The 27,317-nt window shown below is 54.0% G+C and overlaps 1 protein-coding gene across 1 annotated transcript in view; it reads right to left on the bottom strand.

The window, feature by feature from the left end:
- Positions 1 to 14,194, bottom strand: part of BMP7 (bone morphogenetic protein 7) — a 90,414-nt gene extending 76,220 nt beyond the window's left edge. Inside the window, exon 1 of the mRNA XM_006141882.3 lies at positions 13,687 to 14,194. Coding sequence (XP_006141944.1) covers positions 13,687 to 14,104 — 418 coding nt within the window. The 5' untranslated portion in view covers positions 14,105 to 14,194. The remainder of the gene's footprint in view (positions 1 to 13,686) is intronic.
- Positions 14,195 to 27,317: the final 13,123 nt, after the last annotated feature.

Below are 27,317 nucleotides of genomic sequence, written 5' to 3'. Positions count from 1 at the left end.
GGCCGGCATATTAAGACAATTAGGAGCTCGGGGTTTGAGGAGGTAGAAGGCAAGTCACTTCATTTATTGTTTCCTCCTAAAGGAAATGACCAACCAGCGCCTCCGTCCACTAAACATTTACTAGCCCTGGAAGACTCCAAGGCCCCACTGCCATTTTTAAGGGCTTCTCTCTCAACAAACGTTAGGTCAAGTCAATCAGAAAGTGGAACCTGAGAAGGAGGACGATGGAGGGGGGGCACTTCACAAAGTTCAGAACCAAGAGGAGAACAGAGGGACTGAAACTGCTCCCAGCCCCGCTCATAAACAAAGCCGCTTTCTACTGAGCATCTCCTGAGCGAGGCAGAGTTTTAAAGGTCCCAGGACACTGCCCTGTGGGTTTTCATTTGCTCACTGAGTCCCCATTCTGTTCATGGGTCCATAGCGTGGTTCATTACTGGTCTTTGGGTGTGACGCCCCAAGCTTGGGAACCACAGCATTGCAAGTAGAGCCTTTGAGCAAAGAGCTCAGGGAGTCCCTGACGCCCAGTGACGCTGTCTCCACGAGGAGGTTCTGGGGCAGCAGGTGGCACAGTGGTTAAGGTGCTGCATTCCCACGTGGCCAAGTGCGCGGTTCAAGTCCCAGACCCGAAGGCTTAAAACTCACATGTGTGTGCCCAAAATCCTAAGAGTAGACTGGGAGGTAAGGGACTTCGAAGGCCACCCCCTGGGGGGTTATTTCTCACTTTCTGTCCCTCTGTGGAGCTCCTGTGCCTTAGAGCAAAAATCTCTCTTTGAAAAACGAAAGGGTTTTCTGGCTTGTTGGGGCTTAGGAAAATTTAATCCCAAGAAGAATGCTGAGGAAGATAAAGCAACTCTTTGTGAACCCACAGCTAAGAATGAACTGAGTTGACGTGGTTGCTTACTTTTTTAAGAAACAGATTTTTTTATTTTGGAATATTTTAGATTTACAAGGAAGTTGCAAAGACTTCTTACGTACCCCTCCCCAAGTTCTGGGGTTGAAGACCTTCCATCATCACGGGACGCTGAAACTAGGAGACCAACTCCGACACACTGCTGCTCCTTGAGCCCCAGATTTTGTTCAAACTGCACCAGTTTCTCCCCAAATCCAACTAAGGGTACCACATTCACTTCCTTTCGGTTATTATTTTAAAAAGAATGCTTGACTGGAGAGGTAGAATTGATTTAAAACTCCCCAGTCCCGTCCCTGCCGTCCCTCCCAGAGGTGGCAACCCCTCCTGCCCACGCCTCCTTGCTGTTACTATGATGCAGAAGAGCCCAAACAGCAAATACAGATGCCCTCCGACCTAAGATAACCCACTGAGAACCGAGACACCCAGCTGAGCCCAGCCTGCCCTAAACGTGCCCAGAACGCGGACATGACGTGCCCCCGCCAGGCAGAACCACCCGACAGCAAGCCTACCTGACACTGATGTGCGACTGGCACTCGTGATTTGTTGGGTTTGGTTCAAAAGCTGGACAGCAGAATGGCGTATGGGCACCCCGGGTACAGATTTTACTGGGTATCAAGAAGCCGGAATCCTTCAGCGGAATGACTGTAAGTGGGAGACCATCTGTAGACAGCATTCCGGGTGCCTCTGTGTGTGTGCACATACATACGTGCATGTGTGTGGGTGTGTGCACACGTGTGTGAGCGTGCATTGGCAAACGGGTAAATCCTCAGCATCTTTCTCCACTCACTTTCTTCTCTGGGCACTCTTATTCCATGTGTGTCGATGCACTCCAAAAAGAAGCTCTTGGACCAGCAGGGGGAATGGAGGTTAAGGCGCTGGATCCCAAAGGGCCGACCGTGAGGCTGCAGCCCCGAATTGATGGCTTAAAAATCGTGCTGGGCATGTGTGCGTGTGTGCCCAAAATCCTGAAAGGAGACTGGAGGAGAAGGGATTGCGGCATGGCCATCCCCTCCCCTGATGGACGTGATTTCTTTCTCTCTCTCTCTCTCTCTCTCTCTCTCGCAAGCACACACTTTAGAGCAACTCTTTAAAAATCAGAAAAAAGAAAGGCTCTCCTGCAGCAGGTCTCCTGGCCCACAGTCCTCTCCAGGTCCCTGCTCTCCAACAGCTGGGCATTGGTGACTTTGTAACATGACAGTCCACATCAACAGGCAATCCGGGACATATGGAAGACCGTTTCTGTGGTCTTCTCTATACAGTGTCTGGAGGCATTGGTGTAAAATACTAATCCCACTGTCTCTGGACGTCCCCCTCGGAAGGGTGCAGGGTGCATGAAGGGGTCTCCATACACGGACACTCCAGGACCTCAGTCCTGACTATTATCTCTAAGCCGCAAAGACAGAGGAGAGAGGAGTCTGGCCAAGGAGGATGGGTAACAGAAGGGACAGGTGCACTGCTCCGCGGTGCTCAGATCCCAGGCTTGGCTCCTCTCAGGGCTCTCAATGCCTCCTCCTCCGGGCCTCCCTCATTTACATCCCTCATGGCCGAGAAGAGAGAGTCACATGCCGACCTCATACCCCTAGATAAGGTTGGGCCCCTTGAGGGTCCTTGTCCTCCTCCCCAAGGTGGAGATGGCCGTACTGACCTTGCGGAAGGCAAAGGAATTAGATGAAGAACCCGACAAACACGGCTATCAGAAACCCGCGCTGTGCAGAAAGCTCTTACCCTCCCCTTGCCACATGATTTTTTTTCTTTCTCTTTCTTTTTAATTTGCCAGAGGGCACATACACTCACTCGAGAGAGAGGCCGTGACAGAGAGGGAGAGTGAGAAAGGACCACCGTGAGGGGACAGTCACGCCATAACCCTATCTCCAGCTCACCTTCCTTTGGGATCTGGAACACGCATGCACACATACCAGCATGGTTTTCAATGTGCCAGGTCCGGGACTCCAAGCGAGTGGCTGGTTATGTGGGATTCGGCTCCTTAGCAACCAAGCCACGGGCTGGCCCTGTCACAGCGATTTGTTTCAAGGACGCATTTGGATGATGGAGTCTCTGGGTTCGGTTTCTAGGCTCAGCCATGCGGAATCCTGTCTGGACTGGGAAGTGCCTCCCTGGCCAGCTCTTCCATTCAGGGCAAGACTTCCTGACGGGGCGATAACCTGCACCTTCCAGGGAAGCCCCAGCTGCCTCCTTAGCCAGGAGCAGAGGGAGGCTCTTTAATTGTCCAGGGAGGGAGCCAGACTGTGCCGAGGCCTGCCTTTACGGAAGGACACGCACGAATAGGCAAGTCACTTACAAGTGGGAGCCAAAGAAGTGGTTATTCTTGTTGGACCACGCGGATACCTCGGTTGGGATGAACGCTTCTAGAAACACTGGTCTCCAAAATGGGGTGCAAGCCCTTGGGGGGAAACAAGAAAAATCCATTGAGGTCCAGAGAAAAAATGTACTAGGTAAGTTTCAAGAATAATTATCATTGGGCCGGCAAGTGGCATGGTGGTTAAAGGCACTGGACTCCCACATGGCCAACCACGGTTCAAGTCTCGGACCTGGTGGCTTGCTTTCTCACTTCCTCTCTCTCTCTCTCTCTGTCTCTCTCTGATCAAACTGGAAAATGATAAGAATAATAAATAAAGTTAAATAAAATAATTATCATCATGGAAGTTTACTAGCCGAACTTCAGCCAAGGCCTCTGCAGAGCTGACGCATGGGACTGAAAACTGAGGGTCCGGTTTCAGCATGGCGGCCAGTGATCACGTCTTCCGTTTTCATCTTCTCGCCTTCGACAGGGTGACAGTCGTCAGTGCCATCTCCCAGATTCTTCCTGGGCCTTGCCAAGCCCAGGGCGGGATCATAGTTTCCTGCCTGACTTGGGTCCAGTGTGGTCATGCAAAAGGTGAGCAGAGGCACCGTGTCACTTCCAGATGGACGTTTTAAAAGCCAGTGCACAATTCTCATTGTCTTTCACTCTGGCATTGTATTGGTGACATGCTAGGGACCTGGGCCCCCCCCACACACACACCCTCTATTGATCTCCATGTGCAGAACTCCCATGGACCCACAATGTAACTGTAATTTAATGCAAATGAAAGCACAGTTCTGGGGACCAGCACATGGTGTAATGGTTACATGGCTGGACTATCCCATAGTTAAAAGTTCAAGTCCAAGACCTGCTCGCTTAAAATGCAGGGCACATATGTGTGTGTGCCCAAAATCCCCAGAGAAGAATGTAGGAGAAAGAGTTGCAGAGTGGCCATCCCTCTGAGGGGTGATTGCTCGCTTTCTGTCTCTCTGTCTCTCCGGAGAGCGCATGCACATTATAGCAAAAATCTCTCTTGAAAAAAAAAAAAAAAAGCAAACAAACAATACACAATTCTGTGATTTTGTGTATTGAGAGAGGGAAAGGAAGCACCCCTCAGTGGTGCATAGTCATGTTACAATTTTTCCTCTATTTCTCCATCCCGTCATGATTTGGGGTACACAAATTCACTCGCCAGCATGTTTTTCAAGTCACTGGGGCCAGGATTCAAACCGCGGTCGGCCGTGTGGGATCCAGCTCCCAGTCCACAGCGCTACAGGGCTAGCCACCCCTCTGTGATATTTAAGCTACAGGATCTTGGGATTCTTTGTTACACAACAATGACTTCGTTTATGCTGACCGTGAAGGGTCAAAATCACCAAAGTTCAGGACGAGACTTTACTTCCCTGATCCCAAACTACGAACCCGATTTTAAAACAGCAGAAACCATTCCATCCATCCCGCCAGGCATTAGTGACAATAAAGTTAATTGTGTCTATACTGCTCTCTTAATTACAAGTGTGTTAAGCTCTGTCTAATTAATAATGGTCAGTTACTTATTAAAATTTGTTTTGATTGGGCCAGCAGGTGGCGTAGCAGGTGAGGTGCTAGATCCCACATGGCCGGCTATACAGTTCGAGTCCTGGACCTGATGGCTTGAAAATCACACCAGACATACATGCATGCATGCCCAAAGTCCCGAGAGGAAAACGGAGAAGAGAAGAGACCGCAGTGTGGCCTTCCCCTCTGCAGAGTAACCTCTCACTCCCCACCCCCACCCGGGAAGTGCATGAGCCCAATGCCAAAACTAAAAAAAATAATAAAATAAAAAATAAAAGGCTAATTAACGAACATTAAAATTTGGTATTTTTTTATTTCTAGTGCCTCCAACTAAAACGTCTCTTTTTGTCTATTTTTAGTAAAGTGCAAACGATCCTGGCACAGTAGTGGTTATATAATTTATTTCTATTTAGGGTGTGCTCAAAAACTTGCTGGTGGGAACTCTGAGATCAAAAACAACCAAAGGACCCGGCCTGGAGCGCCCTCACCCCATTCACGCATAAACAGCCAACATCCTCGCAGCGCCTCGGCCTCCAGAAGCCTGAAGCCTGCCGGCCAGCGCATGGGCAGAACAGCAAGGGCGTCTGTAAAACTAGTCAAGAAAAGAGTCCTTTATCAAAGGCCAAAACACAAGTCACTGAAACCACAAAAAAAAGAAAAAGAAAAAAACACACGCCTGCCCGCCTTTGTGTGTGTTCAGCTGCGAGGCAGGGGAGGGCTTGGACTGGGACATGCCGACTGTCATGCTAAGTGCTCAGATGTTTTTTCTCAAAGGACATGAAAGCAAGAGAGAGGCAGGACTTACAGGATGGCACAGGCCTAAATCCAATGCCTCAAAACACGCATGGCCTCAGTTTTGGAAACAGTGCAAGTTTTAATTCACAGCCAAATTTAATTGAGCCAGACAACAAAAGATCGAAATTTGAAAGCTACTCCCGAGAGATAAAGATGTGATAAAATACGTAGCCCCAGAGCTGCAGAGAAACTTAATATACTCACTAAGGTGCATTTTTCAAACACAGAAGACCAAAGGGAGCTCATGGGGAACCTTGAGGCCCTGGAGGTGCTCCTTCTCGGCCTCTGGTCTCCGGACGCTTCTAAACACACCGAATCCACACAGGGCGTGCTGTCGCAGCCGACCCCAGCTGCACAGGCGGCAGCCCTGCACCTGCTCTGGGAAAGTGGGGACGTTGTGCTGGCCTGCTAATAAACGCTCTGGGCTTGTCACTCCCTTGCAGGGAGAGACAATTTGTACTTTGACCGTCTTCCAGAAATGGGTGGGAAGAAATACTTCAGTCATGGGATTTGTTTTTTTTTAATCAAACATTTTTATTTTGGAATAATTTCCTTTCTTTTTTTTCTATAGGGCGTGTGCGCTCGCCAATGAAAGACAGAGTGGGAGAGAGAAACAGAGAGACGGAAAGTGAGAAAGCACCCCCCAGGGGGGATGACCACGCTGCAATCCCTTCTTCAATCTCCTCTTGGGATTTGGGCCACGTATGCACATGCACCCAGCATGTTTTTCAAGTTGCCAGGTCCGAGATGCGAACTGCACAATCAGTTATGTGGGATTTGACCACATTAACCACCATACCACCTGGCTGACTGTTGGAGTAATTTCTGATTTAAAGGTGTAAAAATAGTACAGAGAGTTTCTGTATACCCCTCACACAGTTTCAACTTCCTAAGGAATAAGACTTTTTTTTTACTTAATTTTACCATTTACTTAATTTTATTACTACTACTATTTTTAATTTGACCAAAGAGAGAGAGAGAGGGAAAGTGGGGAAGCAAGGTCCAAGACTTGAACCGCGGTCGATCATGTGGGAGTCCAGCACCTTAACCACCACGCCACCTGACGACCCCAGGGGTGAAATGTTTAAATAGCCATGGATGCTAAAATACAAAAAGACAGCACTAGACTCTTGATTCTCACGATTAGTGTACTCATTCAAACGTCACTGATCTCTGAAACAGGAGAGAAATGCATATATACGCACACCTGTGGGACCTCTGCTGTGACATCTTTAAAATAACATGGATGATTAATTTCAGGATTTTAAAACTAAGTACCTAGACATTGAAATTTGGACTAATTTACCAAAGCGAATATTAATCTGACCACTACAATGAAAAGCAAGAGCTACCGTTTACCTGTGCACCTACTGTGTGTCAGACTCCACACGTGAGCAATATGATTTCATCTTCCTGGAAATCTGCGGGAGAGGAGATTATTATCCAGCTTTTCTAAAATGATGAGACGAGGAACCAGCAGATGCTGTAATGATTTCGTCACTGGACTCCCATATTGTTGCTCATGGTTCAAGCCCTGGATCCGGTGACTTAAAATTCACACCAGGTGTGCGTGCGTGCGTGCCCAAGATACTGAGAGGAGAATGGAGGACAAGGGATTGCAGGGTGGCCATCCCCCCAGAGGGTGATTTCTAGCTTTCTGTCTGTATCTGTGAGCACATGTGCTCTATAGCAAAAATCACTTAAAAAAAAATGAGACGAACTCAGAGCAGCTAAGTAACTTGCCCTAAGTCACACAGCTGATATGCAGCCATAGTAAAAGCAGACACGTGGGTTAAGCTGTTTCTAAAGAGAATCACTGTGGTTGCCGTCCTCCCTTGCCAAGTCACACCCACCGCTGTCACCGAGAACTTCCGTTACACAGCAGCGAAGCCCCCCAGCCCCCCACCCCATATATCACCCAGAATTAGCTGCAAAGTGTCAGGAAACTTGGCCAGGCAGCCCCAAGCATCAGCGAGGGCTGGAACCCTTCACTGTGAAGCCCTTTATAGAAAGCCGCGGCTGGCAGGCCCTGCTCCCGCATGGGAACAAATTAACATTGGCATTCCAAACACAGGAAAGGAAGGAAATTGGAAACACAGTTTATACTTGGCCAGCCCTTTGAAATACTGTACCATGCTACCGACATCAATTAATGAAAAGCAGGGTTGTGCGGAGAGGCTCTGGTCTGGAAATGCATTAACACACGTTAAACATGTTTGTACAGGAACCGGATTATAAGCACCCTGGCTCCGAAACAATAAAGCAATTACCCTAAAACCGGGGCTCTCGGAGTTGTCATTAATTCAATCCACTCCACGCGGATCAGCAGAGGCTTTGCGCGGCTCCCCACAATGCCTTCGACACAAATGTTGAAAGGACGGCATCGCACATGCCACTCCGAGGTTCACAGAAGTCCGTGGCAAACGTCATGCCCCCCAAATCGTAAACATTGCACTTTACAGAGAAGAAGCTGCACAACAGAAGCCGACGTTCCCTGGCACTGCCATTTCACGTCGGGTGAGGGGCAGCTTTTCACTGGGGAAGGTAAACTACGAAATATCTGTTCCATATTTAAGAAATACCAAGTCACATTTTCGTCAAATATTATTTGTCAAATACCATTGGCCGCAAAACCCAGAATCCGATCCCAGCTGAACATACAGCTGATACCGAGTGACTCGCACCATAGCCGTGGCCGCGCGGAGGCTCGTGGGCAGCGAGTAGACCCCCGTCCTCTAGAAACTGTTGCAGGAACTGGAAAGAAAAGCATCTGAAGCTCTGGAATAAATAAAGCACTGTGCCTTGAGCTGCCCATTACCAAGCACCCCGCCTGCAGGGAAACCCAGCTCAAAACCAACCAAAAGCAAGTGCCTGCCTCGCAGTTTGGAGATGGCGTGGGTGAGTCTCTCAACTTGGGACCTGCACTAGGAAGAACCGGCCAGTGTCCTGAGAGACTGGTGTCCACAAGCACATGTGCCTTCCTGGTCCCACCTCCAAGGTCCAAGAGCAGGCATCCCGCCTGGCCCTCCACCCTGGTGATGTCAACCCCAACTCCACCTTGATCTGGGTCCCTCAGACTGGAGCAACCTGAGTGTGCAAAGCTGACAGCGTGATCCTCTTCACCACCAATGAACAGTCTCTACGTAAATATTGATAGTTCTTCACCCGCGAAGGCGAGAGGAGGCAAAATGGCACCGGCACATCTGATTGAAACTAATTAAAAGCAGAGGGTCGTGCAATTCAATATATTGATTTTACCGGTGGGACTTAAACCTTTATAATAAGTGTACACAGCTGCGGCGCCCGCGCCCACCCTACGCTGTAAAGGCTAATCCTCGCATTCCTTCTGACATAACATGACAGGTCCTACACATCCCTGCCTGGCCCCTTGCCCTGGCGACACTGCCAGTGAAGCCCTGCAACAACATGCCAAACACCAGGGCCAGGACAGCCCCCGGTGCGGTCTGAAGGGTGAGCAGGAAAAAACTAACACAGCCGGCAGCTTGGTGCAAAGGGCTCTCCATTCAGATCCGTCAGCGGGTGAGAGGGATGGGCAGGCCGGGGAGGGCGGGGACGGGGCAGCCTTAGGACATGATGACTCTCGCAATGGGCCAAATATGACCTTACTGAATGGGGAGGGGGGTATTAAAGCGATAGGGTGATCAATCAATTTTGATGGGACTCTCCCTGGAATGAAGTCATCACTTGTCTCCAAGTTCAACAGACATGTGACACTCGCTCACATCGCAGGCAGGCCGGTGGTCAGGACATCGCGCGCCAGCTGTGTTGAGCTCAGCAAACGCCCGAACGCCTGCGGACCAAGGCAAGCCCTGAGCCGCGGCTCGCGAGAGCTGTATCTGAGAAGCAGAGTCTTCTCTGTGCAAAAAATCATCCCCCCTTGCTGCCCTGAAACCACTTTTGATCCGGGCCACCTCTCCTAAACTCTCTGACGGGGACCACTTAGCAACCAAACAACCACTATGGAATAGAAATCAAAACTAGCCACCCAAGCGAACATCCAAGGCCTCAGCCTTCACCTGCCTTGATTCCAGAAGAGAAATGCACAGAAGATCAAAAAAGTTCAAATCTAGGTCACATATATCCTTGGGAAAAGGGGGGGGGGATCTTTGATTTATACAAGCAGGAAAATGAGGTTTAAAAGAAGTGATTTTGAAAGGGTTACTAGAAACCCAGCTGTCGGTGCACTCCTATGGTGCTTTTGATCCGGGCCACCTCTCCTAAACTCTCTGACGGGGACCACTTAGCAACCAAACAACCACTATGGAATAGAAATCAAAACTAGCCACCCAAGCGAACATCCAAGGCCTCAGCCTTCACCTGCCTTGATTCCAGAAGAGAAATGCACAGAAGATCAAAAAAGTTCAAATCTAGGTCACATATATCCTTGGGAAAAGGGGGGGGGATCTTTGATTTATACAAGCAGGAAAATGAGGTTTAAAAGAAGTGATTTTGAAAGGGTTACTAGAAACCCAGCTGTCGGTGCACTCCTATGGTGAGGGCGAGCTGCAGAAGGCGAGGGGGGCTGTGTGACATCTATATTAACCTCTGGCTGCTTACCAGTGAGGGCCGGCCCTCTGAGTGCTGGAATGTGGAACAGCCCCTTCCAAATTTTAACACAAGCCAGGTTACAGCTGCAAATGCCTGCAGTCCACGCTCCCTTCCCAAAGCACTCCCTGAAGGAAATTTTTAAACTGTAACAGAATCTTTTTCTAATACTCTACAGTGGTAGGGCCTGTTCTTAAGGGGCAAAAGGAGAGATCTTAATGCCAAACACTTGTCAACAAAAAGGACAGCTCGATGGATAAAGCAACAAGCAAACGGCAGGCATGGCCTTCTCTCCACTTCTGTCCCGTGTTCAGCTACATTAACAAAAGCCACTTTTACATGTTGACCCTGGCCATAGGTTTCCAACTTTCTCCTTGTCCAATCTAGCTTCGAAGACTAAACGAATCTCACTCCTTCATGCCCGGGACCAGAGATAAACATGTGTCACACACCCCGGATGCCAGTGGCTTCCTGAAAAGATTCCAAACAGAGCCGATAGGTGTTGCCAAAGAAAGAATGGGGAGGAGCGATTGCTAGGTTCCGTCTCCTGGGGACTGTTTGAGAGAGGAGCCTGTTTTAAATTCCAAAATGAAGTCTACACAGAGGTGTCAGGGGCTTGTTAATCCAAACCAGTTTACAAATCTTGCCACTGAACTTAAGGGACCCCGGCTGGCCCAAGCAGCCCAGCCCACACTGCTCCAGGCTTCATCGCAGGACCTGGTCTTGGTCACAAGGTGCAGCCTCAAGTCCTCCTTCTCTGCACCTGGTTTTGTTGTAAATTTCCTCTCGCTTCCCCTCTAGTTCAGAGCCTGCTTAACCTGGCAAAAAGCTTGAATTCCGTACAGAACGACTTATAGGAACAAAAACCAGTTTGGCTGCAGACAGAGGAAGAATAGCCTACTGGGTCTGCAAAAGCCTTCAGCATCCAGGCAGGGGTCCCCCAGGCAAGGCGGCCTGCAGGGCAACAGAGCTATGCAGTGGGGGGGAGGGCCAGGAGAAAGCCAACCTCTCCCCAAGATCCTCATCAAAGGCCCCTTAGAGGCCCCTCATAAGGACCCCAGTAATGGTGTGATACGAGCAAGGGCTATTTTCTCACTCCTTGGTAAAGTGTGAGGATGAACTCGCCTTTACGAAACTTCACATATTACAGATCAATGTGGTTTGCAATCCAAGGAAAACCAGCCTGCTCTCTCAGCAAACTGGTCCAGGGTCTGGACAAGTCTACACCATCCCTCCAACCCTCTCCAATCTCACTGCCACCCCCAAGTCCCTCCTATGAAGAATTTCTGAGCCCCAGCAGTATAGAAGAGACTGGGGGGTTATTCCCGTGCTGTTGGCGAAGCAGAAGTTAAAGGCCAACCTCAGAAGCATCTACAGGAGGCTTCTTGCCAATCTGCAGTCCAGGTCTTCACCTAACTAATTACTTCGAGTTTAGGGACAGAGCGAAAAAGAAAACAAGGTCAGTGTGCTCTGTTAAAAGCCACTCTGCCATCTAATTTGGAGTGATGTTCCAGAAAGCTAGACCCGAGAAAGTCAGGACGGTCCCACAAAGCCCAAAGCCAGCCGGACTGATTAAGAGGCTTAGACAAGCTGGTCTTTGTCCTTTCAAGATGAAAGAAATGGATTGAAAGGTGTGTGTGCAGCCAGAGGAGGGAAACCACCCAGCTGTGGCCTTCCCAAACAAGTCCCCACTTGCTTCACTGCCAGGGGGAACAAACAGCCCTGCCCCAAAGTTCCCAGAGGCACCCAGTTAGCAGCCCAGTCCTCTGGGGTGCAGGGGGCCCTGGAGTCTGACCACGCTGTTGGTCCATAGCACCAGGGCACCTTTGCACTGGGTTTGCAGAGCTGTCTACAGAAGCCAGGATTTCAGATTCCTTTTAAATGACCCCTGTCAGGCTCTGAAGGCAGCTGCAGGGACTTGCTGCATTCAGTGAGAGTCAAGGTACCCCCAGAATGGAAAAAGCCAGAAGCCCCTGGCTAGAGAAAGACCCTTGGGTAACCAGAAGCTTCAGGAGGGCTTCAGGGGTCTGCTCTCATTAACTTACTGTATCTGTGGCTTTGTTCTTCAGTTCTTGGTATGGGTAATGCACACGTGAGAGAAATCACCTGGACAGGAGTGCAGACGAGGAGAGTGGAGTCCAGGCAAGTGCCCCCTCCTGGTCACGCCTCTTCCCCATGGTCCTTCCAGTGGGGCCGGGTGACATACAGCACAAGGAGCCCGAAGGATCTGCACCTTGCTTTTTCCCACCTCATACATCTCAGATTACCCTAAATCGGACAGACGGAGCCGTCTCATTAACTGGCTGCTTGAAACTTTCTTGAAGTTATTTTGGCATTTAAACCTCCCACCCCTCCCTGGCTGAAGCTCGGTTCACTATTTGATTTTGGCTGTTATTAAGGGCAGACAAAGGCTCTCCGAGAACTCCAGGGACCTTATCTAGGGAGGGAAACACTAAGGCGGATTCTAGCTTCCCGGCTCCCCCATCCAAGCCCCAGGTGCCCAGTGTGAGGCTTCAGTGTCATTATTTCCACGTTGACAGAGCGCCCGTGGGCGGGGGTTTGCTGTCTTGACTTGGTTAGGGTTTTCGCTGCAAGTTATACAAGTAGTAAGAAAGCCGCTCAGGAAACAGCGCTATCTGGGCGTGTTATCTCAGAAACCAAATATTTGATCAGCAGCCCTCCAGCGCGCCGCCGGGGGGTTAGTTTGAGCAAGTCTGTAAACGAGCGCGCGCAGAGGAAAGGGGAGCTCGGCTCCCGCGGCAGCTTCGGCCTCGAGTCCCGGGGTCGTCGAGGCTCCAGGCGAGGACCCGGTCCGCCCTCCGCCCTCGGCGGCGTCGGCTCTGAGATCCCGCGCCACCCCATCGCAAAACTGGTGGTTTGCGCGCCACACAAGATAAACGCTGAAAATGGATTCTGCCGCCCGGGACCTATCATTAAATATTTAAAATAGAAAGCTCGCAATGGCAATGTTTCTTTCCCAGTTCCAGCCGAGGGAGCCCAGAGAAAGGGGGGCGTCGGGTGGCCGGGAGAGGGGGCGCGAGGCGCTCCGGGCGCGCAGCACGCTGAAGCAGGCGCACCGCGAGGGAACAGGTAGGGCTTGCCAGGGCGGGCAAGGGAATGCCAGGGCTGGGTAGCGCCGAGAGGGACGGAGGAAGGGCGGAAAGGCAGCTTTGCAGAAAAGGGCCCTTTAAATCCAGGTAGCGCGGGCTGCGCCGACTAGGGACAGCTCACATGACCGAGCCCGGCGCTTTGAACTGAGCCGCGACCCGGCCGGCGCCTCCAGCCCGAGATGTGGCCGGCGGCGAAACATCAAGGGGGCCGGGAACGGGTCCCTCCCTCCCAATAACTCCCAGAGTCCAGCACAGCCCGGCCCGCGCTCCCTGGGGGCTCGCACGACTTGGGGTCCGCTCGGCCAAGGGCGGAGACCCTCGGGCGAGCCGCGCGGTTTCGCCAACGCCGGGAGTGGAGAGCCCGGCGGGCTGCGGTAAGGAACCGTCCCCTCCCGGCCCCGAAGCGCGCCCCCCGACAGGCGCGCGGCCCGCCTGCCCTCACTCACCCAGGTTGACGAAGCTCATGACCATGTCGGCGTCGGTGAGGAAGTGGCTGTCTTGCAGACTGGCCAGAGGGGGGCCCTGAGTACTGAAGACGGCCTTGTAGGGGTAGGAGAAGCCCTGGCCGTCGGGCCCGCCGCCCTCCTCCACCGCCATGGCATTGTACAGGTCCAGCATGAACATGGGCGCCGAGTTGTGCTTGCCCTGGAGGTGCGGGCGCGGGCGATGCGGCAAGCCCAGGATGGAAAGGATCTCCCGCTGCATCTCGCGCCGCTCCTGGCTGCGGAGGCGCCGGTGGATGAAGCTCGAGTGCACCTCGTTGTCCAGGCTGAAGTCGGCCAGGGCGGAGCGCAGCAGGAAGAGGGGCGCCCAGAGCGCCACGAAGCTGTGCGGCGCCGCGGCGCGCAGCGAGCGCACGTGCATCGCGCCGGCTCTACGCGCGACCCGGGCTTCGGGCACCGCGACCCGCGCCGCCCCAGGTGGCAGAGGGGGGCAGCGGGCGTCCGCGCCACTCAGTCACTTGCTGCAGACGGGCCCCGCTGCGCCCGCGCCAGACATGGCCCCTCCTCGGTTGGCTGCGCTCTGCCCGGACCCCCTCCCCTAGCTCGGCGCTGGCCCGGGGCCCCTCGCCCCGCACTCGCCTGGCCGCACCGCGGGGCTTTGAAACCAGCTCCTGGGAGCGAGCAAGCGAGCGAGGAGGCGGGCACGGGTGGGAGGAGCAGCCAGCACACCTAGGAGTCCAGCGAGCGAGCGCCGGGGAGGCGGCAAGGCGGCGGGCGAGCGAGCGCTCCTTCCTCCCGTTCCTCTCGCACTCTCGCCCTCGCGCGGCGGCTACCCACCCTCTTCCGACCTCCGGCGCAGAAAACAGCGGCCCGGGGTCACTCTCCCGGCGCTGCGCGCCCTCGATCGCAGGAGAGGCCGCCTCGGGAGCCCCACAGTGGTACGCGCTGGGGCCTGGAAGAGGAGGAGGAGGAGGAGGAGGACGGGCTTCCAGGGGCCCCTCCCGCGCGGGCGGCCTCCCACCTGCCCTCGGCCCCGCCCTCCCTAAGTTGTGCCCAATCGGTTCATTCATTTCTGCCAGCGCTCAATAAATATTTACCAAGTGCCCACCGGGTGCCCAGAGCCCGGCCGGTCGCTGCTGGGACGCGGAGAGAGGAATTCGAGGCGGCCCGGCCCTCTTAGGACTGGAAATCCAGGCGGAGGAGGCCTAAACCAACCAGTGGGATTCGGGCTTTGGTGGGGAAAACCACCCAGGGGGCAGACGGAAACCTAAGGCTTCCTGGAGGCGGTGACCTTGAGCCCTCACCCCTGTGCTCCCCTCACCACCCTCACTCCAGCCAGGGCTGACCCCTCCAAGCTTCCTCAAGTCAGTTGCTATATGTCTTTGGACGGCTCACGCCTTTTCTCGCGGACCCCACTCAGGTGCCGCTTCCTCTGGAGACTTCTCCCAGAGCAGCGAGTCTAAGGTCTCTTCCTTTCCTCGCTCCCACCCAGCTTGCTTTATTTTTTAATGTATTTAATTGTCTGGAATGGCTGTTGGGCTTCTCTGGTGTCTTCTTTATCGTGTGGATTCCCTCACTCCACTCTAAGCGCCCTGGGGCCCACTACAGTGACCTCCTGGCTATCTCCTGCACCAGGTCCCCACCACGGCCTGCAGGACTAAGCGAAATGAGCGACTGGGGAGTTTTCCCCACCCCCTCCTTCTGTCGCCCTGGAAATTCCTGACCTCTCTGAGCCTTGGACCACACCCCCAGCCCTGCCCCTGCCTGCCTTCCCACCAGACCTCCACCTGGCCTGGCAGAGGACAGGCAGCTGGCCTCGGCCTCCAGGCCACCTCCACGAGTCTGTGCCTGGCCCTCACCCAGCAGTCGGTCTTCCTTCTGCTCTCCTGTTCACGCCACCGGCCTTACTGCGTGACCACTCAGCTCTCAGCGGCAACTGGAACCTCCAGTCTCCGAGGCTGGAGCACCACCAGCAGCCAGTGACCATCGGAGAAGGCCCCTAAAGAACCTGGATGATTTCGACCTGTGACAAGTGATGGGACAGGGAAGAGAAAATGAAGCGAGGGGCCAGAGAGGGGACTTTCAGTGAAGAGGCCCTGACGCTTGAGTCCTGAAGGACAGAAAAGAGACGAGCCTCTCCAGGGACAGGCGTCTGGTGCGTGGGCCCTGCAGTGATGAACAGAGGCCAGCCCGGCCCAGAACCCCAGTACTGGTCTACAGGGAGGGGAGGGAAGAGGATGCCCTGCAGCCGTGGCCCACCCTCGATGGGATGGCGATGGGATGGCAGCTGAGAGGAGGGGCTCAGCTTCCTCATGGTCTAAATGAAATGCAGGAAAGATGGTGGCCCTCTGCAGCCAGCCCTGCAGCCTCGCAGTTAAGAAGCTGGATGCCTGGTGGCCAACTGTGGGTTTGAATTCTAGCCCCAGAGCTTGAAAAACACACTGGGCATGTGTGCCCCAAAGTCCCGACAGGATGGAGAAATGGAGAGAAGGGACTGAGGTGCTCACTGTCCCGCCCCCAAGCCCCTGGCTGGAGACATGCCCTCAGGCAATGAAAAGAGCTCCCACTCTGCAGCCTTCTCGGTGCCTAAGCCACTGTCAAGTCTTTGGGGAGGAGCTTTACAAGCAGGGAGGCTGGGAGTCATGGGGGCAGGTATCGATGTGACCATTTACATGTGGAAACAACCCTTGTGCCAGCGCTACTCCTGTCCCCCCTCAGGCCTCCCGCACCCCGCCTGTGCAGCTGGCCCGCGTGCACCCTGTGCCTGGCACGCAGCAGCTGCCCAGCAAACACCTGCAGAATCCATGGTGATGAACGCAGTGGGTGCCTGAAGACCTGGCTGACAGGGCTGACGTGCAACACGCTAAGCCGTCGCCGGACCCTCGCCCCAGCAGCCTTGCTCTGAGACGCCATCTTTTCTCATGCAAGGCAAAGGGACAGCATGCTCTTTATTTCCAAGACCTGGAAGAGATAAGGTTTCTCTGAACTCCCCAGCTCCCAGTTAGCCTTATCTGGCCTGTAATCCATGCTGGGGGAGGGGTGGCTCTGCGTCCTTCCCCTGCCTTCTCCTCCAGAGGAGTCCCCAAACTGGCCCAGGCCCTACACAAATGCTTCCCGAGTGAATGAATGAATACAAACATACAAGCAAGAAATACCCAGCCAGGAGCACACCAGATGCTGGTTTGGGAGCTGAGGCCACCACCAGGAACGGCTTCAAGATTGTTTAGGAAAAGGCTTGGATGGGGAGGTAGCAGCCTAGGCTCCCCGGCAGCCTGCCTGCCTAGATTCACACCCCCATTCGGGCCACCTCCAGCTGTGCATCACCGCATGGGCTCGCCCTCTCCAGGCCCCCTCTGTAAAATGCAGGCACTCATAGTATCTGTCTTAAGGTCGTAGGGAGAATTCAGAACATGATCAGTGTGGTTCGCGTGGAGGGCTTTGCTGGTGCTTGGGGAACAGAGGAGGCCCTTGATAAATGTTTGTTACATCTGGATGAAAAGGAAAACATGTTAACAGGAAAGCCTCCCAAGTTTAAAAATAACAACAAAACTTTTCATGATGTTCTGCTTTTTGGCCAAACAGAAAAAAAAAAGCAAATTTATCCTGACCCTGAGAACAACAGAAAGCCAGAGAAAGCAGGAGGGTGATACTAGAGATGAAAGGGGATCCCTGCTTTCACAGCCTCTCCTTGCCCCCCAGCCCCATCTCAGGCCAGTGGGGCCCAGGGACTTCCCTGGGGCCTATCTCATTTCCCTGGCAGTAAGCCCCCCACTCACACACCCCCAAGCCAGGGCACCCACCCCTGGACTCCAGGGCCGTAATCCGATCTATCCCAGTCTGCTCTGCACCTGGGGCCGCCTCTGCCGGGATGAAAGATGGCCTGGAATTGTGAGGGTGTTATTGTGTCTGCCGGCCCGGTGTCCGCACCCTCTCGCTTAGCGCTGGGCGAGGAGCTTTCATTTCATACACCATCAGTCACATCATGCAGGAGCGATTCTGACCAAGTCAGCATATGTCTCCGAGGCAGTAAAAAGAAGAAAAGAATTCTGCTGACACGGACATTGTTGAGCGAGGTGGGGACCTCATCTTCATGTGCAGAACTTCATACCATCTGCCTGGGGGAAGCCCAGCCAGCCGGCAGGCTCCCACGGGTGCCCAGATCAGCCAAGGGGGCTGGGACGCTGTTCCTCCTGCACACACCTTCTCGGCCAAGGTCGGGTGACCTGGACCTGAGACCCCAGCAGGGAACAGGGCACCGAGCCACCGCCTCGCAGGCTGGAGCATCCTCCTGCACCGGCCACCCTCCCTGCAGAGGAAGTGATGTGGGCACACCTGTAAGAAAGTGGGGCTTCCACGCGGGCTTTCCACCACCCTGCCAGCCTCCCGCTCCTGCCTGCTCTCCTCTCTCCGGCCTTTCTCTGCACAGCTGTTCAGAGTAAGAGACCGAACATCAGTCTTACATACACGTGACGGTGGCCACAGTTCAAAATGGAAAATGCAGACACACACGGTCACAGACACACACACACACACAGAGAGAGAGAGAGAGAGAACGCTGGTGTCCTGGCGGGATCTCCAGGGTCTCACAGGGGAAGCTTATTATCATCCTCGTTGTTATTTCTTCCTCAATTTGAGGAAGCCTGGTTTGGCTTTGAGCACTCACTGTCCTCCGTCCAGCTTTCCAGGGAGACCTTTTCTCTGTCCTGGATGTGCCGGAGACCAGGCACCCTGTCCCGAGCCTTCGCTCTGGCCGGCACCTGCCAAGCCCGGGCCGTCTTAGCTCATGTGGTTCTCCATGTGGAGGGGCTGGTTCTGCTTCCCAGATCACAGAGAACGAGGCTGAGTTTTCGAGAGCAACTCAGGAAAAGTCTCACAGCTCATCCAGGGGAGAGTCAGGAGTTCAAGGCCACGCCTGTCTACACAACACAACCGCATCAGTCTACACAGCGCAGCCACGCCAGTCTACACCGTGCAGCCACACAGACATCGGTGTGCTGTAGTGATCTGGAAGTACATCCCCTCTCGCTTTATTCTAAAGCAACTCCTCTCTCTTATAACTTGTTGCACACGGTCCCCCTGACTCCCACCCTGCCCCCTGCACTCCTGACCTGTTAAAGTGCAGATTCCCACACGTGCTGTGCGAGCCTTCCCTAGGGAGTGGTCTTCGTGCTCCGTGTTGAAGAGCGAGGCTTTCGGTGCGGATAGCAGGCCCACACGCACGGTGAACGTCCCTAAAGCCCGCCGGGCCTTGTAAGAAGTGCGACCAGCACCAACCTCACCAAGTGACACAGCACAAGAAGGGCAAGGATTCTGTGTGCCCAGGGCGAGCAGCGCTGTGAGGGAAGCAGAGTGGCCGTGGTGGACAGACTAAGCCTATTTTCTGGGGAAAGGTAAAAACTACAAAGATCGTGCCGAGGCTGGAGTGTGTGGGCCCCGCTGCAGATCTGAGAACGCTGGCTAGTGAGAGGTGTGAGCATCTGGAGAGGGTCACGCGGGCCAGTTCGAAGCCTCATCTTTTCTAGTAGGAAGACGACAAAATCTTGAGGTGAATGTTCACCTCATTTGATTCCTGTTGGTCTTTTTGTGAGGGAATAAAGTAATCAATAAAATTCCCCTTTTGGGGAAATTTAATTCACGGTAAAAAAACAAACAAACAAAAAATGAAGCTCTAAACTTTTGACATTATAGCCAACACATTGCTAGAGGCTTCCAACGGAAACGTCGCTGTCTCGCGGCTACGACCCCAGTGCTTTATTATTATTATTATTATTATTATTAATCAGGTACTCTTATAGTATATTGATTATTTCTATCCCCCATTCTACAGAGGAGAAAATGGAGGCTCAGTTCCTCCAGGGAAACTGCCCCAAGCCACACTGCTGGTGAGTGAACAGGACCTGAGTCTTTAAACATCGGGGCTCAAAATGCAAAGGGTGCGTCTTAGCCCTGGGTGGGTTTCCCGGCGTCTGAGAGGTCTGTGTGCAGTGGGTGCCTGTCAGCATTCCACGAATGGCCGGCCTGCCTCTGAGCACCTCAAGTCCTCCTCCTTCCAGAAGTGATGCTCTTAAACCCGTAGGCCCGGCAGCTGCCCTGAGCGCAGGGAGGTCGGTCATGCGACACCCAGAGAATGCCTACATCCCTCTTAATCCCGTAAGGGCTCACACATGGTGCTGGGTGGCAAGAGACACCAGCCTAGACCCTGGAAAGAGGGGTGAGGGCTGGGTAAACTGGGGACCATGGACGATGCCATCCAGCAGTCTGGTCCCAGTGCTTCCACATAGTTCTGACTTTCAAGAGAAGCAAGAAACGAGTTTGTACATGACAATTCTCTTCATTGGCTGGCAACTAATTCAGGGTTTTTTCCAACCATTAGACCGAAGAGGATACATCTACCAGTCAGATTTGGTGACTCCACGGTGTCCCTGGCCTTGTAAGGACTCTGTTGGGTTTAGAGGATGGACCCAGAACCCCAAGACAGCCCCCAAAGCAAGGCTAGCCGAGGCTGGTACATTTCAAGGCAGCGCCGCTCCCTCACTTAGGGACCACTGTGTGAGAGGTTGAGGGGCAGAGACTGCCCGTCCCCAAGGCAAGACTCAACTGCAACTCTCCCAGAATCCCTTTGCATGGATATGCTACCACTTGGCTCTGGTGACTGACTGCGGATAGACTGCCCCTCCCAAACTCCCCTCCCAGTAGAAACATCCAAAATGATGGCATGGTGGTTAAGGCGACTGGATTCCACGTGGCTGGCTGCTTGGTTCGAGTCCTGACACAGGGGCTTGAAAATCACATTGGGCGGGGCCAGAAGGTGGCGTGGTGGTTGGGGTGCTGGACTCCCGTTTGGCCGACTATGGTGTAAGCCCTGGACCTGGGAGCTTACTTTCTTATTTTCCCTTTTCCTCTCTCTGGTCAAACTTAAAATAATAATAATAATAATAATAATAACACATAAAATTAAACAAATAATTCTTTTTTTAAAATAAAGTTATTAAAACACAGACACAGGCACACACATTGGGCTTGTGCACGTGTGTGCCCAAAGTCCCAATGAAAAGGAGGAATAGAGAAGAAGGGATTGCCATCCCCCACGGGGACGCTCTCTCTCTCTCTCTCTGTCTCTCTCTAGCAAGTCCACACACTCTGGCAAAACTTAAAAACTAGCAAAAAAAAAACCCTCTTTTTCTTTTCTATTTGGTAGGAGATGTTTGTACGTACCAGAGAGAGACAGAGAGACAGAGTGAGGGAGAGGGAGATAGGACCCTCCAATGGGGCAGGGTCATGCCACAATCTCTTCTCCATTTCCCCATCTTATCAGGATTTGAGGCCCACATACACATGCCTGGCATGTTTTTTAAACCACTGGACCTGATACTCTAGCCATGTGGTTGGCCATGTGGGATCCAGCCCCCCAGAGCCCATGGGCCAGCCCCAGAACTCCTTCAAGAGAAGAGTGTCCGTTGCTCTTGCTACGTCAGAGCCCTTCGTTACGCTTGGGCAGTCCCCATCTTGGGAAGAAGAGAGACACGCTGTCCCAGCCCGCTTTGCAGCTGAGCATGACATGGGGCCATGCCTCAGCCCGTCAGTGAGATCTGCCCCAGAAGCTGTCGCGTGTGGCCAGACCATTCTGCGGAGTGATCTGGGGCCACGTTCCCAGTGGCAGAGCCCCCAAGCTTAGCTCTCTGGCCTTCCTGGGCATTCTGTGAGCACCCTGAGATCCTTCGTGAAATCCTTTCTGCACCGTCAGTCCAGGATGAGTTTTGTGACCTGCAGCTGAAAGCCCTGCAGGAGGGGGAGCCGAGGGGCCATGGAATTGCGCCAGTTAAAGGTTTACAGACCTCTTTTTTTTTTTTTGCAGCTGAAACTTGTGGTCAAAGATGTTTTCCTTCCAGATGCCCAACGCAGGAAGAGAGTCTCTCTGGTTAAACAGAGTAGAGGCATGGCTGGGGCTGCCACACTTAGGAAGCAAAAATAGGGTCCCCAGTTTAATCAAATTTCACATTGACTCTGAGTCCATTTTCAGTATAAGTATGTCCCATATATTATTTGGGACATGCTTATATTAAAAATTTATTCATTGCTTACCTGAAATTCAAATTGAACTGGACATCCTCATTTTATCTGGCACCCCTAGCAGGGACCCAGAGTCCCCAAGCTTAGTTTCCTTTCACTCCCCACCCCCTTTTTCTTCCCTCCAGGAATCTATAGAAAACATTTAGAACATCTAGTGTGACCTCTGCTGCTTTACTCTTTTTTTTTTTAAGAATTATTTTATTTAATTTTATTCATCATCATTACTATTTGTTAAGTCGACCAGAGTGAGACACAGAGAGAGGGAAAGTGAAAAAACAAGCTACCAGGTCTAGGACTTGAACCGTGGTCAGCCTTGTGGGAGTCCAGTGCTTTAACCACCATGACACCTGCCGGCCCCTCTGCTGCTTTCCTTCTTTTGGAGTTTGCCTCTTTTCCTGTGTTGGAAATGGCCTTCTTACTTTTACTCTCTCTGTTTTATATTGTTTTTTTGTTTTGTTTTTGTTTTTGTTTTTTAGTGTAAATATGCCTCAAGTCGTATGGGGACATACTTATATTTAAAATTAGTCATTGTCACCGAGCACGTGAACGTGCGTGTCCAAGATCCCGAGAGGAGAATGGACAGGAAGAGACTGAGGCATGGCCATCCCCCCGGGGGTGATTTCTCACTTTCTGTCTCTCTGTCTCTGTTTATCCTGGCCAGCACACATGCCCTATAGCAAAAACTTCTCTTTTAAAAAAATGACAAAAAACTAGTCACTGTCCACTAAAATTCAGAGTAAACTAGGCATCCTGCATTTTATCTGGCAATTCTACGCTGGTGCTCTTCTCAGAGAGGCAAGAAACGGCCCCAGTGTCCCCCTCGGGGCCTTCGCACCTGCTCCTGTCCCCTCTGCCAATATGCACGCGTCTGGGACTCTGCTCAGATGTCATTCCAGTGTGGGAGCCTCCCCTACCGCCCTGCCAGAAATGATCCATGGTTTCTTTCCCTCCGTAAGATTAACACCACCTGAAATATCATAGTGCGTGTTCATTGTTTATTATCTGTCCCCAGCCCCCGTCATTACAATGCGGTCATGGCGGAGGCCAGCGCGTGGTGGGTAAGGCGCTGGACTCCCACATGGCCTATCAAGGTTGGAGTCCTGCACCTGGCAGCCTGAAAATCACACCAGGCACGTGTGTGTGTGTGTGTGTGTGTGTGTGTGTGCCCAAAATCTCAAGAGAGAACAGAGAAGGGATTGTGGCATGGCCATTCCCCCAGGGGGTGATTTCTCACTGTCCCTCTCTCTGGTGAGCACATGTGCCCCCAAAACCAAACAAACAAAAACGTGGGCATGGATTCGGTCAGATTTATTCCCCGTCATGAACGGAAACCGAGACAGTGCCCTGAGTGAGGCCGCCACTCCTCAAACACCTGCCACATGGGTGGACAATCTCCGAGAGCACGTCCCGGCTGCTCTCTGGAAAACTGCCTGACCCACCCAGGAGCTAGGGTTGTCGGGCACTGAGTGACGGCAGGCTTTCCCCGAGCTTCCTGCCCCGTGGACAGGGTCTGTCATACAACGCAGCGTCACTGGGAGATCAGGAGACGTGGCCTCTGCTGGCGGGGACGCAGACTTGAGCCAGCATGTCCAAGCACTTGGGCTGGTTTGTTTCTCCTTCACGGGCTCAGACCCACCACTGAGCCCGGAGACTCACCCCTGAATGAGAGCTTTCCCCACCTCACCCCACATTCCCAGTGCGTGGCTGGCCTGGCCCCCGGAGTCACCACAGTGGGAGTGCCAAGTGCTGGCACACGGGAGGGTGGAGAGCTCAAGGGGCGTGGTACCAACGACAGCAAAGCCTGCACCTCCCGTCAAAGCATCTGCGCCGCCTCCTTCATCCTCACTTCCCTGTTACCGCCGTTAAGAGATCAAGCATTTTCCCAGCCGCGTCGGAGGCACGCTGACCTCAGCCAACCAAGAGCTGAGTCTGGAGCCTCACCGGTCGGACGGGGTAAACAGCCCGGTCCTTCTGGGCTGTGGTGGGGACGAAGTAGATGGGCCTGCGGATGGGCCTGCATGGCCACGGGAGGCCTGGGCCCGCCCTCTCGCAGAAACCATAGGCTGGAGGCTGTCACCCAAAGGCCGCCGTTCCAAGCTGGCCTGAGTGACCAGTGACTTGGGTTAAGCAAGACTCCCTGCTGGGCTTCCCCCACTTGGGCTCCTTGGGTGTTTGAAGGAGAAGATTCCAAGGAGACGAGGCTGTGGGGCTGAAGCCACGTCAGGAGGCAGAGAGTGAAGCCGGCACGGGTACGAACAAGGAGGGGCAGATGGCGCCAGACGGGGCCACAGCCACTGTGTCCGGGGGCACACCCTGGATCGCCAGTCCTTTCTCGTCTTTGAGAAGGGTGACCTCAAGACTCCTACAGTACTCACCCTGAGCGACTGCACCCCAGCCCTGGGCTGTAATTCACTCATGCCTTTTATGCATGTCCACCAGGAGACGCTCTCTCTCCAGGTCCCAAGGAAGCAGCGGTGGAAAGACACCCAAGGTCCTTTATACTTCAGGTAGGGAAGCAACAAGCCCGGGCGTGAGCAACATGTGGAGGCTGAGGGCAGAGAGGAGGGGGCGCGGTGGGGAGGCGACATCTGAGGAGAGCCAGGCATGTGATGAGTTGGGAAGAAGGGATGTTTCTGGTAGAGGCAACAGCAGGTGCAAAGGCCCTGGGGTGAGCCACGAGAGTGTTTGCACCACTCGACTCCAGAAACCTCCCACTCGGCTCTTCCTGGAGCCTGGCGGTGCCCAGTGCCAAATTCCCAGGCACCTGTTTCTTTAGGGTACTGCCACATTCCCTGGGGCAGGGTGGTGGGGGAGGGAGCCTCAAGTGGATGCCTAGTTCTTTGTGTTTTTGTTTTTTCACTAAAGGGCACCTGTGCTCATTGGAAAGAGACAGAGAGATAGAGAGAGGGGGGAGAGAAAGTGAGAAATCACCTTTCGGGGGCATGGCCATGCTGCAGGCCCATCTCCTCCATTCTCCTCTCAGGACTTGGGGCACGCACGCGCGCGCGTGCACACACACACACACACACACACACACACACACACCTGGTGTGGTTTACAGGCTACAGAGTCTAGGACTCGAAACCATGCAGTCAACCATATGGGAGCCAGTGCCTTAACCTCCACGCCGCCTGCTGGCCCTAGCACCTAATTCTTACAGCTGAGAACACAGCCCAGACTGGCCTGGGTCCCCGTCCCATAGCAGAACGCGGACACGTGCACTACAAAGCCCTTGGCTGCTCCTTCTGGCCAGTGCCCTCACCAGCCTGACCCTACTGGCCCTCCTCTGGCCCCCGTGTGCTAACCCACCACAGAGCCAGCAGACACAGCTCCTCCCAGACCTCAGGGGTTGGCAGAGGGGGCTGGCTGCCTGGGACAGAGACCTTCCCTGTGCTGCTGTTGAGATGCCACCCCCGGGACTTTGTATTTAGGCCGTGGTGAAAGCCACCTCCACCCTCCCTCCCCCCATGATCCTGGCCTCTGGCATAGTGGCCCTGACCATTCTGTGCGGTAAGAGTCTCTGCTTCCCAGATGCATGGGGGGCTTGCTGGGGGTGGGGTGGGAATCAGAAACAAAAGGATGATTTACTGCGGTTCAAAAGCCTCCTTGTAACCAGGAAATTTAATTTATGGGCTCGTGGTTCTTTCATTTCCATTTCTGAAGGAGAGAGAAAACTCAGCCCAGTGTGGTCATTCTGAGCGCCCTCAGCAGAGGCCAGCTCGGGCATCTGCGACTTCAGACAGCCCTGCTGTCGTTAAGCGAGAAGCAGGCTGAGCAGACAGCTGTTCAGGGGTCTGGCTCCCGGGCAGTGTTTACAGGTAAAACAGCAGATGGTGTGGGGATGGCCCACACAGCACAGCCCCTCGCAGCCCCAGGTGACCCTCCCACCGCTCAGGAAGGTCGGGCCAGACACCTCTACTTCTGGTTTGAGGAGCCGCCCAGAGCCCCTCACAGCCTGTTTCCGGACAAGTTTTGAGTTGCAAATATGAGCTCCCCAGCTCTGCTGCTGCACCCCTGGAAGGCCTCTTTCTCCCTGTCATCACAATGTCTCCACACTGGGGCAGACCACGCACATTGGTGACATGATGCTCTGGGAGGCTGACACGTGGGAAGGTTCCAGGTTCAAATCCAGAGACCTCCCTGAGTGTGCCAGGCAGACACGAACCCACGGTCCAAGCTGGCTGAGGTGGGGTGAGCACAGGCGTCAGAGACCCGTTGGGGTGCGCTCGCTCGCTCTCTCTCTCTCTCTCTCTCACAGAAGGAATCGACAAACTTTTTTTTTAAGTTCACACCTGGAGTGTGGGGAAACACTTCTCGTCAAGTGAGCAGGAAGCGAGCTCTGAGGAAGGCCGCCCACCTCTGCACTGCGGGCTCCTCCCCCCCGAGAGCCGAGGACACCTCCCCGGCCCAGCCCTGGTCGGGAGTCTGCGGAGTGTGAGTGACATACACCCAAACCACATGGCCTAGTGCCCAGTCAGAGTGGGGGACCCATCTGGGCAGTCCTGCCCGGCTGTGCGACCCAGCGGCTCCCAGCTGACTTGTCTCCACGGCGCGTCTCTCTGTCTCTCTCCATCTTTGGATCCGGCGTCTGTCTGAACATGGGTTTTGTGGTTTCCTACCATAACCGGCTCCCTCTGCAGGTGGGGGACTCTCACGCCCTGACCCGGGTGAGCAGAGCCGGCTGTAGAGCTGGGCAGGGAGCCTCGCCCTCGGGGAGGCATCCAGGGCTCACTTGGTGCACTGGAGGTGGTGTATAGGGAGCGGAGCACCCGGGCTCCCAGCCTCGGCCGCCTGCTGACCAGATCGGGGTGGAAGTCCGGATGCTGGGTCAGCCCCCAGAAACCACGCTGCAGGGGAAGGCAGAGGAGGACCCTGGGAGGGCAGCCCTGGAGCCGAGTCTGGTTAAGGAGGCCCCTTGGTGGTCAGGCCGCCAGCTGTGCAGGGGCTGTGCAGACCACCGGTGCCCGGGGAGGCAGCCCTCTCCCTGCAGAAAGTGGCCTCTTGTCTCAGTTCTGTGCTCGCTTGGCCATGAAGACGCTAAGCGCTAGATGCCGTGTGCCCCTGACCTTGAGCCCCCGAGGCAGGGCGCACAGCACTGTCGAGTCTGTTTGACGTGGGACCACGCTCAGAGGCCCGCCGAGCCCAGATCGGCAGGGGCACTCACAGCCCAACTCAGGTCCCACTCCCCTCCCCCAGTGTGGGTCCCACAGCACCCTGCCCAGCACGGCACCAGCTGCATCTCCCAAACTGCGGAGCTGGGCAGACCGGCGTTTGCCCGCTCATGCTGCCTGTGAGTTTGCCCTGTGCCCACCTTTAAGCTGTGTCTATTCATTTTGTTCATGGCAGAGAGCACGTGAGAAGCCGCGGCAGGCCTTGTCGAGGCATGATCCTCTTTCCACAGGCCTCCAGCTCTTCAGGATCTTGGGCACACACGCATGCCTGGCATGTTTTCAGGCCAGACCAGGGATCTAAACCCTCAGCCAGCCACGTGCCGTCCAGCACTGCAGCCCGGTGCCACCGATCGCGCCACCAGGATGGGCCCCACCTCTCATCTTGCTGGGCCG

Source organism: Tupaia chinensis, unplaced genomic scaffold (genome assembly GCF_000334495.1).
Source record: "Tupaia chinensis unplaced genomic scaffold, TupChi_1.0 Scaffold000066_1, whole genome shotgun sequence".
In the NCBI taxonomy this organism is placed as follows: Eukaryota; Metazoa; Chordata; class Mammalia; order Scandentia; family Tupaiidae; genus Tupaia; species Tupaia belangeri.
The sequence above is the reverse complement of the archived record's forward strand: the minus strand, read 5'-3'. Positions and strand labels throughout refer to the sequence as shown.